This window comes from Mixophyes fleayi, chromosome 1 (genome assembly GCF_038048845.1).
Source record: "Mixophyes fleayi isolate aMixFle1 chromosome 1, aMixFle1.hap1, whole genome shotgun sequence".
Taxonomy (NCBI): Eukaryota; Metazoa; Chordata; class Amphibia; order Anura; family Limnodynastidae; genus Mixophyes; species Mixophyes fleayi.
The window spans coordinates 365,226,276-365,244,760 of record NC_134402.1 but is presented as its reverse complement, the minus strand read 5'-3'; the positions used below and the strand labels follow the sequence as shown (position 1 = coordinate 365,244,760).

At 41.5% G+C, this 18,485-nt stretch overlaps 1 protein-coding gene across 1 annotated transcript in view; it reads right to left on the bottom strand.

The window, feature by feature from the left end:
• The window catches only part of CCDC60 (coiled-coil domain containing 60), a 163,725-nt gene that overhangs the window by 90,630 nt on the left and 54,610 nt on the right, over nucleotides 1-18,485 (bottom strand). The window contains exons 2-3 of the mRNA XM_075178543.1: nucleotides 9,446-9,535; nucleotides 4,924-5,006 (exon numbers count right to left, since the gene is read on the bottom strand). Coding sequence (XP_075034644.1) covers nucleotides 4,924-5,006; nucleotides 9,446-9,535 — 173 coding nt within the window. The remainder of the gene's footprint in view (nucleotides 1-4,923; nucleotides 5,007-9,445; nucleotides 9,536-18,485) is intronic.

Sequence of the window (18,485 nt, the reverse complement as noted above, 5' to 3'; positions counted from 1 at the left end):
ACATACTCTGGGTGATGAGACCGTTGATGAGACGTGATCCATCTATAGCCGTCACAGTAATGGGTGTTTTTAAGGTAATCACTGGTAGGGACCATTGATTTACTAATGATTTGGAAATAAAATTTCCTGCTGCTCCGGAATCAATCAATGCCTGTGACTCAAAGGTTTTGGTAGCACAGGAAATTGTAACATCAAAGGCGCAGACTTTAGATTTCATGGAAGATGGAGAGGACTCCAGGGACCCTAACTTCACCTCTCCAGAACTAGTTAGGGCCTGGCATTTCCCGATCTCTTAGGGCAAGAGCTGAGCATATGAGTGGAATCAGCACAATAGATACAGAGTCTATTCTTTACTCTTCGTTTCCTCTCCTCTGAAGATAATTTGGAACGTCCTATCTCCATGGGAATCACAGAGGGTGAAACTGGACGAAATTGAGGGTTAGAACGAAGAGGTGCTTTAGCAGAAGTTGTTTTCTCAGCCTCTCTTTCACGAAATCTCATATCAACACGATGGCAAAGAGAGATCAGATCTTCAAGTGACGAAGGAAGCTCCTGGGTAGTCAGTGCATCTTTAATTTTATCGGAGAGCCCCTGCCAGAAGGCGGCAACTAGGGCTTCAGTGTTCCACTGAAGTTCAGAGGCTAAGATCCTAAATTGAATGACGTACTGTCCTACTGTATGAGATCCTTGTCGCAGACGGAGGATGCTGGAAGCAGCGGAGGTCACACGACCTGGTTCATCGAACACACTTCGGAATGTAGAAATGAATTTGGCACTATCTTGCAATATTGGGTCGTTTCTTTCCCACAGAGGGGAGGCCCAAGCCAGGGCTTGTCCAGAAAACAAAGAGATAAGATAGGCCACTCTGGAACGATGGGTAGAAAAATTTTGAGGTTGGAGCTCAAAATGGACTGAACATTGGTTAAGGAAACCCCTACAAGTTTTGGGGTCCCCATCGTACTTTGACGGAGTAGGCAGGTGAAGCGTAGAAGCTGTAGACACCTGGGATGGCACTGGGGAAACGGAGGAAAGCACAGGAGCCTCAGTAGTAGCTGTCACAGTCTGTCCAGATGTTCCTTGGGAGGTTAACGATTGATAACACTGAAGTAACAGCTGTTGGCGGGCATCCTGTTGCTCCACACGGCTGACCAGATGCTGCAGCATCTCTTTGGCTGTAGGTTCCGTATCTGGGTCTGTCATGGCCTGATCTTACTGTCACGGGCACTAGGAGTCTTTACCCAGGGATCACCAGGTGGTAGGCTTACCAGAGCAATGTAGATGGTAATAGGGTACTCTGGTAGCTGGGTGATCACGGAACAGGAAACAGCAGATGATGGGATGCTCAGGAAAGTCTATGACTAGCAGCACTGGTAATATGGAGGTAATAGTACGCGAGGAACTGTAGGACAAGGACACGTGAAGGTAGTCAGTGGTCTGCGATAGCAAGTTGTACCACTGCTATAGTGAGGCGGAATGTCCAACAGAAACGAGGAGGTGATGAGAGTCAGCGGTCTGCGGATAGCAAGTGGTACCGCTGTCTGAGTGAAGGAATGGAATCCAAGTGGAGGTATCCGGGGAGTCAGTGGTCTGCGATAGCAAGTTGTACCACTGCTATGTGAGAGGATACTGGAACAGGTGATACCGGAAACAGGGATCAGTGGTCTGCTACTAGCAAGTTGTACCACTGAATATATATGTGAGGAGGTGCACGGGGAGAGACTGCAACACAGGATATACACAGGCACCTTATACACGATCCACAGTAACATGCACAATATATATAAATGACTGAACAGGTCTGCAAATATAGAAAGTCTCTTGAAGTAGTCCAGCACAAGTTAACACAGTCAATGATGGCAATAGACTCAGCGGATAGCAGACTCCAGAGGAGAACCAACACAGTCCAGCAAGATATGCAATACACCAGCACAGTCAATGAGAAGTATGCATACCGTGGTTCAGAAGCAGGCAGTCAGATAGGAGTGCAGCGATACCTGAGCGGCAGGAGGCCGACTGGATGAGAAGTCCCAGGATAGATGAGGCAGCGGTCTCGTAGGTGCAGCGCACAGATAAGTAGACCAACAGGGACACGAATCCACAGGAATCAGTAACACGTGGAACTGGACTCAAGGAGGACCCAGGAGAGTGGAGATGATCCAGCAGAGGAGTAGTTGATGAGATATAAATCCAATGCTGACAGGAGGGTAGACCAGCGGGACACGTGAAGGCGTGGAGAGCGGGTCAGCAGTAGATGGGTGATAGCGCGGTCAGCAGCAGCAGGACTCTGCGGTACACGGAGGTAACCAGTAGCAACCAATAGGTGTCAGTAGCGATGGAACACGGGAGAGCAGAGTAGGCCAGGAGCTGTTGATCACGGAGAGTAGCGAATGGCAATGAGAGCCGCAGTCTCGAGGAAACACAGGAGAGCTGAGAAGAGACTGCAGTGCACAGGGGCAGCGGATAGGAATCAGCTAACTTGTCACGACGATGAACACAGGCGAGTTTGTAGGCTGGAGGCTGTAGTGCACGGAAGCAGCGGATAGCATCAGCTAACAGTCACGATGATGAACACAGGCGAGTTGTAGGCTGGAGGCTGTAGTGCACGGAAGCAGCGGATAGACATCAGCTAACAGTCACGATAATGAACACAGGCGAGTTGTAGGCTGGAAGCTGAAGTGCACGGAGGCAGCGGATAGGAATCAGCTCATGGACTTGATGAGGAACAGGTGAGTGGATGTAAAGTAAAGGTTGGAGTGCACGGAGGCAGCGGGTAGGAACCAGCAAACAGTCACAGTGAAATATAATAGCGTGATGTAGATTAGAGGACTGTAGTGCACGGAGGCAGCGGATAGGAATCAGCAAACAGTCACAATGATATGTAATAGCGTTGAAGTGGTTTGGAAGACTGTAGTGCACGGAGGCAGTGGATAGGAATCAGCAAACAGTCACGATGATACAGTTGATGGTAGAAGTGGTATGGGAACCACAGTAGTAGAAGTGGTTTGGAAACCACAGAGGTAGAAGTGGTTTGGAAACCACAGGAATCAGCAGCGCTGAAAACACGAGGAATACAGGAACACCTTCAGAGACTCATAGGGAATGAGACTCCAAGATCAGGCAACGTGGTGTTGACCACAGGTGCTTAATATAGGGAGTGTTGCCTGATCTGACAATTGAGTTAAAGGGACATACACTGAAGTATAGGAAAGGGCTGCGCATGCGCAGACCCTCAGGATGGAGGACGGCCACGGTTCCTAAATGTCCGGGAAGAGGCACTCACGGTCCGGTGAGTGACATTACTCTGCCATATGGCAGCTTCTTCTAAAATTGCTAGCCTGTATTAAAATAATTTTCATAGAAAGCGAGTTGTATCCCTAATTCTTGGTATGGCAGCTACAAGACAGAAGAGACAGTTTCTTTGGCTGCTGTGATCGTTCAATAAGAAAAGCCAATGTCTTTAGGTACAGATTATCCTGTATAAAGAGGGTAGATACTGAAATTCATTAAGTCTGATATGTTTAAATGCTTGCTTGAATTTGTGTGGATGAAATACACTTTAATTTCTATCACATAATTGGGGTTGACTACAACTGCAAACTATGTTGCTGATTCCCTCTAATTATCATCCATGGAGAGCATGCTGAGATCCATCATTTGGAGCCCAATTAGGAGGAATAGGTGACTTTTCCCTCTGCGGGCAAAAAAGAAGGTATGCCAAACATGACAACAGCCTAAATCAGAGATAAACAGAAAATGCACATGCTGATTGTTAACATGATGAATTCATTTGGTGCCTTTGGTATTTAAATAAAAGATTTGTCTTTAAGTGAGGAAGCTGCAAAGTCTCAGGAGTTAATTGACTAATACAATGTTAAACGCCATGATAGATTTACTCTTTCTTTTAATTAATTTTCTCTCCATAGAGCATAAGAAGTGAACATACAGTACACAATACACATATTACAATGCTTATAGGAAATAATCATGGCATAACAAATTAAATGATATTCCTACAACCAATAACAACATTGTTTTTCTGAGACACGGATAGGAGGTGCTCTGGATAATTAGGTACTGACATTATCTTCTAAATACTGGAAGGGTTTGAATTTAAACAATACCATTACCTTTGGAAGTGATTGCAACAGTTTTACTACTAAATCCAGAAAATAATACTCCTTGATTTCAATACTGAGTGTGGTATTATAAGTACTTATTGTATGTTTTATGTGTTCTATTGTTATGCTGCTGTAATAAATAAATATGTATGTTATGTTTGCTTTTTTTTACCATTTAATCCATTGGAAGTGATCCCTTCTTTTTCCATTAGATTTGAAGACAGAGATAATAGGTTTGCGTTGAGGATTTTTCTTTTACAGAAACCTGGGAACGCCAGGCTGCATTTTGTAAGTCTGGTCTTTCACACGCTCTCTTACCACCCCTAGTCAGTAAGCAAGAGGCAGTACATCTCCTCCTCAACCAAATCTCCACTGAACAAATGTTCTAGACCTCACCAAAGTTAGGCATTTATTTATTCTGAAGTTGAGCTGTTAACAACTATATACTTTGGATACACAGTAGCCCAATTGTTATTTTTTTTTTAGCAATTTAAGGCACTATGCAAAGCATGAAAGATGTTATAAGCTAAAAGGCCCAAAATGAATTATGAAATATATATTGTAGTTCTAAAACTAATAGGACATTAATATAAATGTTGAAATCACTAGAAAGTAACCTCATATTATTTTAAGGTACCAAACTATTGGATGATGGTTATAATGGTTAAAACTACTACACTGGTTTCTCAGCTGCTGTGTTTGTATAGATCCAAACAACTAAAGGATTGTGTAACTAATAATACGTTACACTGAGATATCAAGCTCTAAATAGAGCGCTACTGGAAGTTATGTCATAGCTATTTACCTGGTGTGGTTCAGCTCTTGATTGAAGTTCCGTGTGTCCTTTTTTCTGTGCCTCAGGTACACAGACGACCCACATGGTGCAGGCTTAAAGAAAGGAAAGGAAGCCACAACTTAGAAGCATACAATAACACGTCATATACTAACATATAATATACAGCTTGCAACTACAGTGGGGTTAGAGAGGAACTAAACATATAAGAAGATTGGTATTTTACAGAACAGAGCAGACTGCACAGTTCTTTATTGGTTTTCAGACAAACTCTGGAATCATTTTCCAGTTTTTATCTTCTTGGTCACTGCATCTTGCCAAGGTTATGGAAATTCTACCTCAATTTTTACCAGTTCAAAGCAGGTATTTAAGAAAACAAACAAACAAAGCGAAACAGTGTAATAACCATAAAACTGTGATCTAAGCATGATAAAGTCCACTTTCAGGGTTTGCCTAAGAATAATCAAGTGACTAAATCATCCATCCTAATTTTTTTGCAATTTTATTATAGGAACATTATTTGCCAACTGTTTTTATAATTCTAAATAAAGTTTTTAGTACAAAAGTAGCCATTTGTATTTTTTCTCTTTATTTTTCTTAGTCATCTATATAGCCTAGGCCTTAGAGATTTCATTATGACATTTTGCTTCTATTCATAAGTAGAGAGTTCATTTAGATAATTCATTATGATATTATACTAAGGAGTCGCTACTTGTTAGCGCTGACCAAAAGCAGACACAGAATATACATATCAGACAATCACACTTGTGGCGAACAGGTGATTTGGCCCAAATGCTGTACAGTCAGATCTGTGACCACTTTAGTCCGGCAGGCACAGCCTACTGATGAAGAAGCTGATGACCTGATACACAAGGTTTGGTTATCATCAGCCAACAGGATTTTCTGTTCTGTCCAGTCCATGACAATCATTCTGGTTGTCTAACAAAAAGAGATTTTCATAAACTAAAATGGAAGCAACAGATAACAATTTCTAATAACCAGCTATATATTATTTTCTTAAGCACCAACACTGCTGTATATTATTAAGGTGTACAGACATAACATACAAGTACAAAACAAAGGGTATAGAAGGCCTGATTTGTGAGACCTTACAGTCTAAGGGGTAGAAGCAAGACAGGAGGTGTGGGCTTTGGAAGAGGCAGACAGGTAGACTTGTGGTTGGTTGCAAAAGACACAGGGACTAATCTATTAAGTGCAAATTGGCTGAAGCACAGTGCAAAATCCTTTTTGGTGGTGCCGTGCACCTAGATTTGCTCTAGTACGATTAGATTTCTGCCTACAGAGCAAGATAGCAGCAGTCACAGAGAAGCAGAACTTTGTGGATGCGATTAAAGAAGTTACGGAGTTCCTGGTAAAGTACAGAGTGGGCGCATTCGTCCGCCTTGTTTTGCGGAGCAGTGTAAAATCAAGATCTCAAGTTTCAAGGCAATTTTATTACAAAAAAGATGCATCCAGCTCTGCATCTGCAACATATAGGCCAGGTGTATGGCGGGTGAACTTACCCCCACATGCACACAGCCAACGTACTAAAATGTTGTAAACATTTGTTTTCATAGGGAACGTGAATTTGCTGTTAGGCTTCATGTAAAAAAGCAAATATATTCTTCCTTGTCACATTCATATGAAAGTAACAACTTTTTTTAAATACACAAAAAAAATCAATAAAGATAGCACCTAGCAGCTTCAGAACAGAAATCATATTCAGTCAATAGGAAGCGGTTAGCTAGCGCTGGCGATCATCATCTGCTGTAGAAGACGTATTTTCTCACAATTCAGCAATGTGTCCTTACTGTACTTGTCCTATGTTAGAACACCCCTTCCCTCCCTGTCATGTCTCTACAGGCGCCAGCATAGGTATTGATGGGATTTTATATGGGCATGCGCAGAGAAAAATCACGCAGTTTACTTGATGTAAACAGGAATACGTTCAACTCTGTATCAGCCCCTAAGAATACATAAAAAGGTGAGGACTGGAAGCTAATGGGTGTCAGAATAAGGTTGTCTAATAAGGTGATTTTTCAATGATTAATAAAGAGAAAAAACTGGAGGACTATCTACTTAAGTGAGGTAAAGAATACCAGAGAAGAGGTACAGCCACAGAGAAATCCTGAATACTATGGATTGATGTTATGATATTGATTAAATGACTGTGTTCATATTTAGTGTTCATTTAAATAGGAGACTAACTCCATTCTTTTAAAAAAGGTGAAACACCCCCTTTAAAAATGATCGCTGGCAGTCCCTTTGTAATGTGGCAAAGTAACAGGTTGGATAGCTCAATCACTTAGGGGTATATTTACTAAATTGTGGGTTTGAAAAAGTGGAGATGTTGCCTATAGCAACCAGATTCTAGTTATCATTTATTTAGTACATTCTAAAATATGACAGCTAGGATCTGATTGATTGCTATAGGCAACATCCCCACTTTTTCAAACCCACAGTTTAGTAAATATACCCCTTAATGTGCTTTAACTTGTGTGCTTTAAAAACTTCTGTTACACAATTACAGGAAGCAAGATAACATATCAATGTAAACTAGCATATCTATAATTAGCTCTTAAAAACTAATGTTATATTTGATTATTCACAATTAGATTAATATTAGTACAGAAAGGTACTAACACAATAGAATACAGTTATTTTGAGAGGAACATGGACGCTGCTGCTCTGAGTTTACCTCAATAAATATTACAGAAATACCAGCAGCTTTCTGAGCGAGCAGACAAACAAGGAGAATAGATGGCCAGTATTTCCAGTGATCACTGTCCATCAAAGATAAATACTAGCTATATCATGCATTAACTGTATTGCTGTTAGGAGTTGTCTGGAATGCAATTGGATTCCCTGGAGGCTCCTCTATGACAAATGACATTGATAACAGAGTAGCAAAAATGGGAAGTTGGAAAGAGCATACAGAAATCCTATAATAAAAAAAAATTACAGTAACGAGAGACTACAAGAACCCATCTAACAATGAAGAAACTTTGTTGTATCCCGAACTTCACTGTAGTAAAGATAAAAAATAAATAAAAATAGATGTACAAACACATGCTTTAAATCATTAGTGTTCCCAGAAATCTGTATCAGTATTTTGCATTTTGTTAAGCAAATGGACTCCTAAATATTGTGCAATTATCACTGTGACATCTTTAGTGAAATAAAATACTAATCTACTATATGCATCACATTATTGCAGGTTCCTGGTTCAATTAAATGTGATTCTGCTGAATACCGATGAATAAATGTTAACAGGGGTAATTTCTGCATTTGCTTCGCCACAGAATGAAATTCTGGGATACAAACGATCAATTCATTCCGGTGCTGTTGGGCTACAACTGGAAACTCAACACCAAATTCTGCCAGCAAATTAGATAAATATTCCAACAGAACCGTTTTGAAAATGTTGCTCTACCCAATCACTGAATATCTTCAATGTGCCTGTATACATTATCTGTAGTTGTCTGTAGCTAAATTTGAGGGATGTGGCACCATTCTTGCACAACACATTCCATCTATTCATATTGGTGTCAGTGGTCGAAGTGAAAAATAGAAGTGGTGGCTTGGAAATTTAGAAATGGCAGTATGGAAAATGTAAGTGAATGGAATTTATTTGAATTAGTTTTACAATCAAAGCAGCAATCTGCCCCACTTTGAGCAATGATTTATGGAAAATAGCTTCCGAGTCTCTCTAGTTTAGACTTACTCCCATTAGATTGTGTCTTTCTCTCAGACTTTCATGCCAACATCACCCTATCCACAGTTTTTTGTGAGAGAGCGGCAAGTTTAGATGTACTCCTGGCATATGAGTCCAGGAATTACCCCTCACTCAAACTCACTGTGGCTTAGTGGTTAACACTTCTGCCTCACAGCGCTGGGGTCATGAGTTCAATTCCCGACTATGGCCTCACCTGTGTGGAGTTTTCTATGTTCTCCCCGTGTTTGCGTGGGTTTCCTCCGGGTGCTCCGATTTCCTCCCACACTCCAAAAACATACTGGTAGGTTAATTGGCTGCTATTAAAATTGACCGTAGTCTCTATCGCTCTCTCTCTCTGTCTGTCGGTGTGTGTATGTTAGGGAATTTAGACTGCAAGCTCCAATGGGGCAAGGACTGATGTGAATGAGTTCTTTGTACAGCGCTGCGTAATCAGTGGCGCTATATAAATAAATGGTGATGATGATGATGATGATGATGATGATGAAGTCACTGATGTTTCTTTCTCTAGCCATGATAGCCAAAATACAACACAATTGGGTCTGCTCAGTAGTTTCACACATGACCCTTAGCATAACGGGGTGTTATATGAAAGGAGTTGTCTACTTTTGGATATCCCTTCATGCATTCTACATCTACAGATTTAGTATCAGATGAAGTGATGAAGTTTACCAATCCCGAATGACTCATTAGAAGCACATAACAGACATTTGTAATTACATCATGAGTGGCTTGGGTTTAAATGAGCATATCTATGCCGATTGCAGAACAGCCAGAACCTTTGTCTAGCGAGTTCCTTACCGGTTTGGGTAGAGGTGGCTTCGATGAAGTGTCTGATTTGCTTTCCTCAGGTGCTTTTTTCTCAATGACTGTCTCCTCAGGTTTAGAGTCCTGGAAAATAAGTAGCTAATTATTATGAGGCTTAAAGGTTGAGCATACCAGTATTATAGGCAATTAAAAAACAAGTTAGAACATTACAAACAAGTCTTGGTTACAGACAGTAGTTCTTGAACTAAAACAAAGGCACCAAGTCCATCAAGTTTAACTTCTGATCTGTGTTGATCCACGGTAAGGTAATCAAAACCTCCAGTTGCGGCAATTTAATCTCACTCATTTAATAACTAAAATATATACCATTTCCATATCATTTCCTGTAAGAAATACATCCAGCTATTTTCCCTAGTGACCTGCAATGGCCTGGCTAGTTGTATTACCTCCCAGTAGTCTAAATAGGGACATGGCCACGCCCCCTCCAAATAGGAGGCATCATTGCATCACATAGGGGCGTGGCCATGGCACATTAGGGACTTGACTATTGCGTGTCTAGCGCTTCTGAAGCTCTAGGCCAGGGGTGTCCAACCTTTTAGCTTCCCTGGCCACATTGGAATATGACGAGTTGGTTTGGGCCGCACATAAGATACACTTACAATAACGATAGCTGATCATCCAAAAAACCATAGAAAACATAGTTAACATATATATATATATATATATGAGAAAAAAAGTGATATATATATATATATATATATATATATATATCACTTTTTTTTCAAATCCCCCTATACTTACCTTTCAATCGCCCTGTTCAAAAAATCCTCTCTAGTTATTATACTATAATCACTTTTTGTATTGTTTCGATGCAATATCAATAAAGTGCATTTAAGCCAGGTATTGTATATCAGGGTGCCCTGACCAGGCCTGCGGTACCTGACATATACATCACTGTGACCCCAAATTGTCACCTGTTTTGCTAATTACACCACCATGTTAGTTAAGGGATAACAACTTATAATGGGCCAAAGAGAATAATATATAATGCCCCATTAGTATTACAAGTAGAAGTATATAGCAGGGAGATAAGGTCCATGATGCTCCAGGACCAGGTAACTTTTATTCACTGGTCAGCGTCCCTTGAAATAATAAAAAAAATCCCCCTTAACTTACCTTATAATCGGCTGGTTCTCCTGTCCTCTTCTCATCTTTTCTCCAATTCTGTGCTGCTGATTGTCCTTCTCGCGCGGGTGACTCCTCTGTGCTGTGCTCCGCAATGGATGTTCACTGCATTCACTGCAAGCACCACACGGAGGAGGAGACAAGGGAGGCAGCCGGAGTAGCAGCTGACGTGACCGCAAGGTAAGTATTCTCTTTTATTTTTTTTTGCAGGATTTTTTTTTCCATTAACAGTGCTGCCCCCTTGCCACAACCAAAACTCCTTCTGGGCCACATTTACAGGCGTGCCTGCTCTAGGCCTTAACCAAAACCCCCCTCTACTCTGAAGAGGGCTATGCATTGCTGCCAGGATACATTCACCAACGCTCTGTGTGAATAGGACTTGTCTCCCAATATTCCCAGCAAGTTAGGACAAACATCCAGACTTCTGGGATGACCAGACGGTCCCCCGCAATAGGGATTGTCACACCAAAAAAGGGAGGGAATTTGGGAGGTATGGACAAAACTTTTTATTGACTTTCAATTTTTCTTTACACATAAAATAGGTCACATCTCTAAAATGTATTTATTTCAGGTAATGATAATTCAGCTTTAAAAACACTTCAAGGATGATATTATTATTATTATTATTATTAATTTTTATTTATAAGGCGCCACTAGTTATCCGTAGCGCCGTACAGGGACATACAGAAACACGATACAGGGTGAGACAGCACGGTACAGTTAACAAAAAGCACAGTAACTCAGAAGCTCAAAGTACAGCTAGATGAAAGGTGAGAGCCCCCAGCGGTGAAGCTAGAGGGGCAGAAGGGCAGGAGGACCTCACGGAGGAGACAAGATGCTGGAGAGCAGAGTTAAGGTGGTGGAGAACAGGAGGTGAGGAAGCCCTGCTCAAAGGAGCGTACAATCTAAGGGGAGGGTAGGACGGACAGAGACACAAGGGTGGGAGGAGGAAAGGGGGAGAACGCAGAGAGGGAGAGGGGGAGAGGAGAATTACGAGGAGGGAGGCAGGAGGAGGGCAGGATAGGGAGGGCGGTAGGTGGGAGGCTGGAAGGAGGTCAGTTAGGTGGGGGACTGGAAGGCTTTGAGGAAGAGGTGGGTTTTTAAGGCCCGTTTGAAGCTGGACAAGTTGGGGGATGTTCTGATGGAGCGGGGGAGCTGGTTCCAGTGAAGGGGGGCAGCGCGGGAGAAGTCTTGGATGCGAGCATGGGAGGAGGTAACCGGGGGGAGGTGAGGCGATGGTCATTAGCCGATCGCAGAGGGCGGGATGGAGCATGGATGGAAATAAGGTTGGAGATGTAGGGAGCAGTGGAGTTGGAGAGGGCCTTGAAAGTAAGTGTGAGGAGCTTGAACACTATTCTGTAGGGGAAGGGGAGCCAGTGAAGGGATTGGTATAGGGGGGAGACAGAAGAGGAGCGGCGAGAAAGGAAAATGAGCCGAGCGGCTGCATTAAGTACAGAGCGAAGGGGAGCGAGATGAGTGCGGGGGAGGCCGGTAAGGAGGAGATTTCAGTAGTCCAAGCGGGAGATGATAAGAGCGTGGACAAGAGCCTTAGTGGCATCTTGGGAGAGGAAGGGCCGAATGCTTGCGATATTCCGCAGCTGGAAGCGGCAGGATTTGGCGAGAGAGAGAATGTGAGGAGCAAAGGAGAGAGAGGAGTCAAGGATGACACCGAGGCAGCGAAGTTGAGGAACAGGGGAAATAGAGGAGTTGAGAACAGAGATAGAAAGGTCGGAAGGGGAGGTGAATGAGCGGGAGGAAAAACAATAAGTTCGGTTTCAGCGAGATTAAGTTTGAGGAATCTAGAGGACATCCAGGAGGAGATGGCAGAGAAGCAGGCAGACACCCTGGAGAGGAGGGAGGAAGAGAGATCGGGAGAGGAAAGGTAGAGTTGGGTGTCATCAGCATAAAGGTGGTACTGGAGACCAAAAGAGCTGATGAGTTTCCCCAGGGAAGAGGTGTAAATAGAGAAGAGTAGGGGTCCGAGAACAGAGCCTTGGGGGACCCCTACTGGAAGGGAAGAGGGGGGGGGAGAGAGATCCAGAGGTGGAGACAGAGAAGGAACGGTCAGCAAGGTAGGAGGTGAACCATGACAGGACCGGGCCGGAGAGGCCAAAGGATTGAAGGGTGAGGAGCAGGAGCGGGTGGTCAATGGTATCGAAGGCCGCTGAGAGATCCAAGAGAATGAGAAGGGAGAAGTGGCCCCTGGCTTTCGCGGAGAGGAGATCATTAGTGACTGTGGCCAGGGCAGTTTCAGTGGAGTGGAGGGGGCGTAAGCCAGATTGAAGAGGGTCAAGGAGGGAGTGGTCAGAGAAGTAGGTGGAGAGGCGGCTGCAGACGAGCCTCTCAAGTAGTTTGGAGGCAAAGGGGAGAAGAGAGATGGGGCTAGGTTAGGTTTCTTAAGAATGGGGGATACAAGGGCGTGTTTGAAGGAGGAGGGGAAGATGCCGGCGGAGAGGGAGAGATTAAAGAGGTGGGCGAGGTGGGAGCAGGTGGCGGGGGAGAGGGAGCGAAGGAGGTGGGAGGGGATGGGGTCCAGGGGACAGGAGGACGGAGGGGTGATAGAGGACGGAGGTATGATCGTGAAACAGCTGGAAACGATTTGCTGTGCTTATGTGTACACTAGTATACAAGATTAGAATGTATTCCTACTAGTTTTTTTCAATCAACAAATATTAAGAGATTGGTCTTGTACACTCTGATTAGTAAATAACCTTTAGTCCTGGGGTGTCCAACCTTTTAGCTTCCCTGGGCCACATTGGAAGACGACGAGTTGGTTTGGGCCGCACATAAAATACACTAACACTAACGATAGCTGATCATCGAAAAAACCATTGAAAACATAGTTAACATATTAAACTTACTTGGAAATGAAGTTAGTAAGAGTTAGGAAACCTGTTGCAGAATCATGATTAAAGCAGTAGTCCCATTACCAGCTACAATTTAACTTACCTGCATCTGCCCCTTAGTGGGGTTCGGGGAATTAAATGGCAAAAACTTTTTTTTCCTCTCTTTCTGCACCCATGAATCATTTTTTTTATTGACCAGTTTGAAATGGTCACCGATATAGGTAGCATCAGGAGGACTAATATGTATAAAGATAAAGTAAACTTGCTCACCATTTCTAAGCCTGCCACTTGGCTTCCAGGATCTACCAGAGGGATAGTTACAAAGTCAGCAAAAAACACACTGGGCCCCATTTGAAAAGTGGAAGATAATGAGAAAAACCTGACCCATCTTGATTTGAGCTGCACCCACATTGAGAATCCAGGATCAATCCAAGCTAAAGAAGATACTCATTATTTACAGGAAAAATGGACTAAGGAACTCCAGGATGCTCCGACATGAGGCCGGTCAGCCCGCCCACTTAGTGCTAAGTGACATGCTGAACAGGAAGCTGAAAGAGGCCTCACTCCCCCGTGGTCAGCCCTCCAGCTAATCCACAATATCGGAAAGGTGTGTGAAAGAGGTATCTGTACCAACTACGCTCCGGAACCACCAAATAGGTAAATCATTTTGGGAGGAAGATTTTTCATTAGCACCCTTCATCGTGGTGCATACGAGGTTGGAAAGGATCTATACCGGGTGATTCATTATACAATCCAGGTATCTGGTAAGGAATTTATCTATCTGTTTCAATAACCCGATGAACATTGTTATTCTGGATATATCTACACCTCTAACAAAATCTATACCTCCATAACTTACCTCCAATTGATTACCTATATGAATACTTTGCGGGACTACTATTAAATACCTTTTGGTATTACTACTGCCATACATGACAATATTGGGAGTAGTTACCATCTAATCAAGATCTCCATTGTATTTGTACTTAAGAGACACTGTTTAACTAGTCCGGAAATTGGAGTGACTTTTTACCCGCACTTAAATATAGTGGTTTTTATACGGAGATTCACAAGGATTAAGAACTGATATGTTTTTTGAGCTCCTTTCTGAAATTACTTGGCTGGTCAAAGGAATGAGCCTGATGTAGTATCACCATTTACATTGCTCTTTGAGGAATTTATATCTGGATTAATATAGGAGCACCTATACTGTTGTTAATATCCTCAAGAGGTGGTGTTTAATATCATCTAAATATTATGTATTTGTTTTAATAAAATATTTTTATACCACATTACAGTGCCAGTGATTTTATGATCTGAGGACGTACTGCAATCTGTTCCTTTATATATACTTTTACTTACGGGTTTGCAGATCCCGTGCAGTTTGTCCTTCTATCATATTCATAATCTTGTGCCAATATATATTTTTTGTTGTTTGATTTTAGAAAGGCAGCCTTTACAAATGTGTTGGGTTCATAATGTTGGTTTATTTTCCTAAAAAAAGATTCTGGAAAATAAGAATTCTAGAATAGGAAGTGAAGGTTTGTTAGTCAATTAAATTACATAAATCAGCCATTAGGTGGCACTGCAACTCATGTTTATACTGTTGCATTTATTTTCTGCTGTTGTGAATTGGTGTTCTAATTGCAAGATATGAATGCATGCGATAAATATGTACAGTCTGCCTGCCTCTCTGAGCTCCCATTAGCCATATGACTGAGCATGGACGCCAGCAATAAATGCACCATTAACTCAGTGAAAAATAGCTTTTAATCAAATTAATAGATCTTATCGGCCCTTAAAACACTTTGCGTTGTGTGTAAGAGCCCTTGGATTATTGCAGGACTTTTCATTCTAAAATGCCGTGTATTATGAGACATACATCATGGATTTGACGAAAGCAACTTTCATCTTAAGAGTTCAGAGAGATTATAAAAAGTCTGTAACTCTCTTTGGAATTTCTGCATAGAGAGATAAGAAAAAACTAGTGTTTGTTTCATTTTCATTCACCAGAACAGGCTGTCTGAATAGATATTAACCCCTCTTACTCTTAAGCATAACAACTGAATATTGTAAATAAATAAATATCCATTTATATGTCTTATGCTCACTTAATGCAATGTTCAATATTACATTAGCATCACATTAAATAATAGTATCACATAGTTAAGGAGCGAATCCAGCTGTTTTTTTCAAATACTTGAACTGCAGGACAGGGAAGTTTGTATTGCAGCTCTACAGCGCAACCTGTCAATAAACTAGATGACATTGATGATGGTTACTATCTGTAATGAAGAGCAATGATGTGACTATCAAGGGTATCGCAGTCTGCGCTATAATTCCAATAAAGTGAAGTGAAACCGTCATCTCTGATGGCAAAATGCTAGGGGCGGCAGTGAGAACTTTGCCTTATGCCCCCCCATTAATGCTTTGGTCATTGACCGCCTTCTGCACTTATTATTTACAGAAAAAAGCACAGGGTTGCATGACTTACCTGCACGCCTTCCTGCAAACTGTGTCGCAACATGGTGACTGACTGTATGAGTGGAGCAAGGACATGATTGAGAGCAAGCATCCCCCCTACCATGCCCTCTGTGTCAGACATCTCAGTTCTAATACAGTGATGGCAGGAAAGAGCATAGGTGACTCACATCACCCTAACCTTCTTTCTGCCTGCAAACAATTATTGAAGTGTAAGGGGTGCCGGGGGGTGGGTGTCAGTATATAGTCTCCTGATCTCAGTCACACACAACAAATATAAGCTTACCATCATAAATCATGTTTATACTAGTGGTAGTCCAGATGTGATATCTCGTCCAACACGAAGGACTTCTTCAGGTGACCAATCTATCTCAGTATTCCAAAGACAGGTAACAGGGCAGGCAAAAGTTCAATTGTCTTTAATATGTTCTTATGCTGCATATATCATTGTTTTCCAGTGGAAACCAAATGCGGCATGGGATAGAGATCAACTGATGTTTACCTAGTTCTATTTCACCCATGGTTTTTCTGTTTCCTAGTTTAGAATTTAGCAGGAGATTGATTAACCGGACAAACCTGCACTCATTGTCCGATATCCATTGAAGCTCACCTTGTCTAACCAGCCTTTGCATTTTAGTTATCAATACTGGTGTTCTGTAAGCTGCTTACTTACTTTATTTCAGTTTTCAGACCTCATTCATATGAGATTCATGGTCTACTGTATATAAAAGCACTTGACTTACTTGGTCCTGGACTTTGGTGATTTGTAATTCTCTCATGACGTGCAGTAGAAAGAATATTATCCCATATGCAGTACAATCAAATTCCATTATTGGAGGATAGACTAAAAGATGGAAGCGCAAACAAAGCTTCTCCTTGACAATTATATGCCACCAACACCATATCCTATTAAAACATTTTATTAAGAACAATTATACATAATATAAATCATTTTATGGGTAACTCTTAAAATAATGGAGAAACAAACCACTGTTGAATTGAGAGCTCAAATATAAAAAAAGAGAAAACAGTTTTTTTATGACAGTCTCTAATTGTAGAACTCGATGGTGAAATAAAATTATAATTATAGATCTCTGAGGACACCACAAGGGACTGTGGAGAAACGCGTCAGTATTTATGATTATTTGGAGATACCAACCTTTTCTGCGTTCATTGTTTTTTGTGTGAAGTAAGCGAAACAGGTTTGGATTCAGTCATTTGACTTGATTGCTGTGCCGTATAAAGAACAATTACCTACATCACAGGCATTTAATCAAGGATCTTACCATATACCTTCTACTCCCGGGGGGGAGTGTAACAAGCCACTGTCTTCTTCTGCTGTGAGATTGGAGGATACGTCACCCACAAAAGCTGGGAAATAGGACGGCTGTTTCAGTGAGTACAATCTAAAATAGGAGGCGGTTTGTATACTGCTAAACTCCCAGCGGCCAGTTTATACAAACACTTCAAGAGGGACTTTCAGTTACGTAATTATCATAATTTATTGCTTGTCCATGGGATAGAAGTTTTATATGACACAGAAAAAGAATGAATCTGTATCAGATTGTTGTCAAGGTCAAAGAAGTTTTTATATATTCTACTAATTACCGCGGTAACAGATTTTAAAAAAAAAATTCAGCATTTTATCTTATGTGCACGGAGTTCTACAATTAGAGACTGTCATAAAAAAACCTGTTTTCGCTCTTTTTATATTTGAGCTAATTCAACACCGGCTTCTTTCTCCATTATTTTGAGAGTTACCCATAATATGATTTATGGTTATATTATATTATGTATAACTGTTCTTAATAAAATGTTTTAATAGGATATTGTGTTGGTGGCATATAATTGTCGAGGAGAGGATTTGTTTGCGCTTCCATCTTTTAGTCTATCTACTTTGCAATAAGATTGATCACACAACAATCTTTATAGGAAGCTGCATATATTCTTCTCCCCGTTAATAGAGCGGTGGATACATTACTATAAGGTTTATTTTGTTTCCAATTTATTTAAATCAGCGCCCAGAGATATCCTCTTTTGTGTGGATATAGTGTTGTTGATTTATTGGAGGAATCAATACTTTCTTTACTATAGGAATCAAAGTACCAAAAGGTAAAAGTAGAAAAGTTCAGCTGCTTTTTAAAAACTTTTCTTAGCATGTGTCACCCTGTATTTGCGACTATAGCTGTGAATGTCAAGTGTGAAGAAGCCAGAAGAGTTAAGATGCTGCTTTCATCTCATAGCAGTGGAAGACAGCTTGTGAGGTGGAGGTATGGGGGGAGGCTGCCAGCTGCTCAGTTCTGAACTACAAATTACTATGTCAGCTACCAGGCTATTTACAAGCACAAAATACTGAACAATTTTCATGTCATGCATCGATGTTGTGTATGAGGCTGCATCACTAAACCTTCCAGTCACATCTTTACAGAGATGGGGTCCTGTCACAAACCGGACACAAAATGTTTTTTTATGGATGTGCTATTCTGAATATTTGTACCTTGGGCATAATCTGATTTCTGTTGTCATTCACCTACCATATATTTATGCTGAATTAGAGCTCT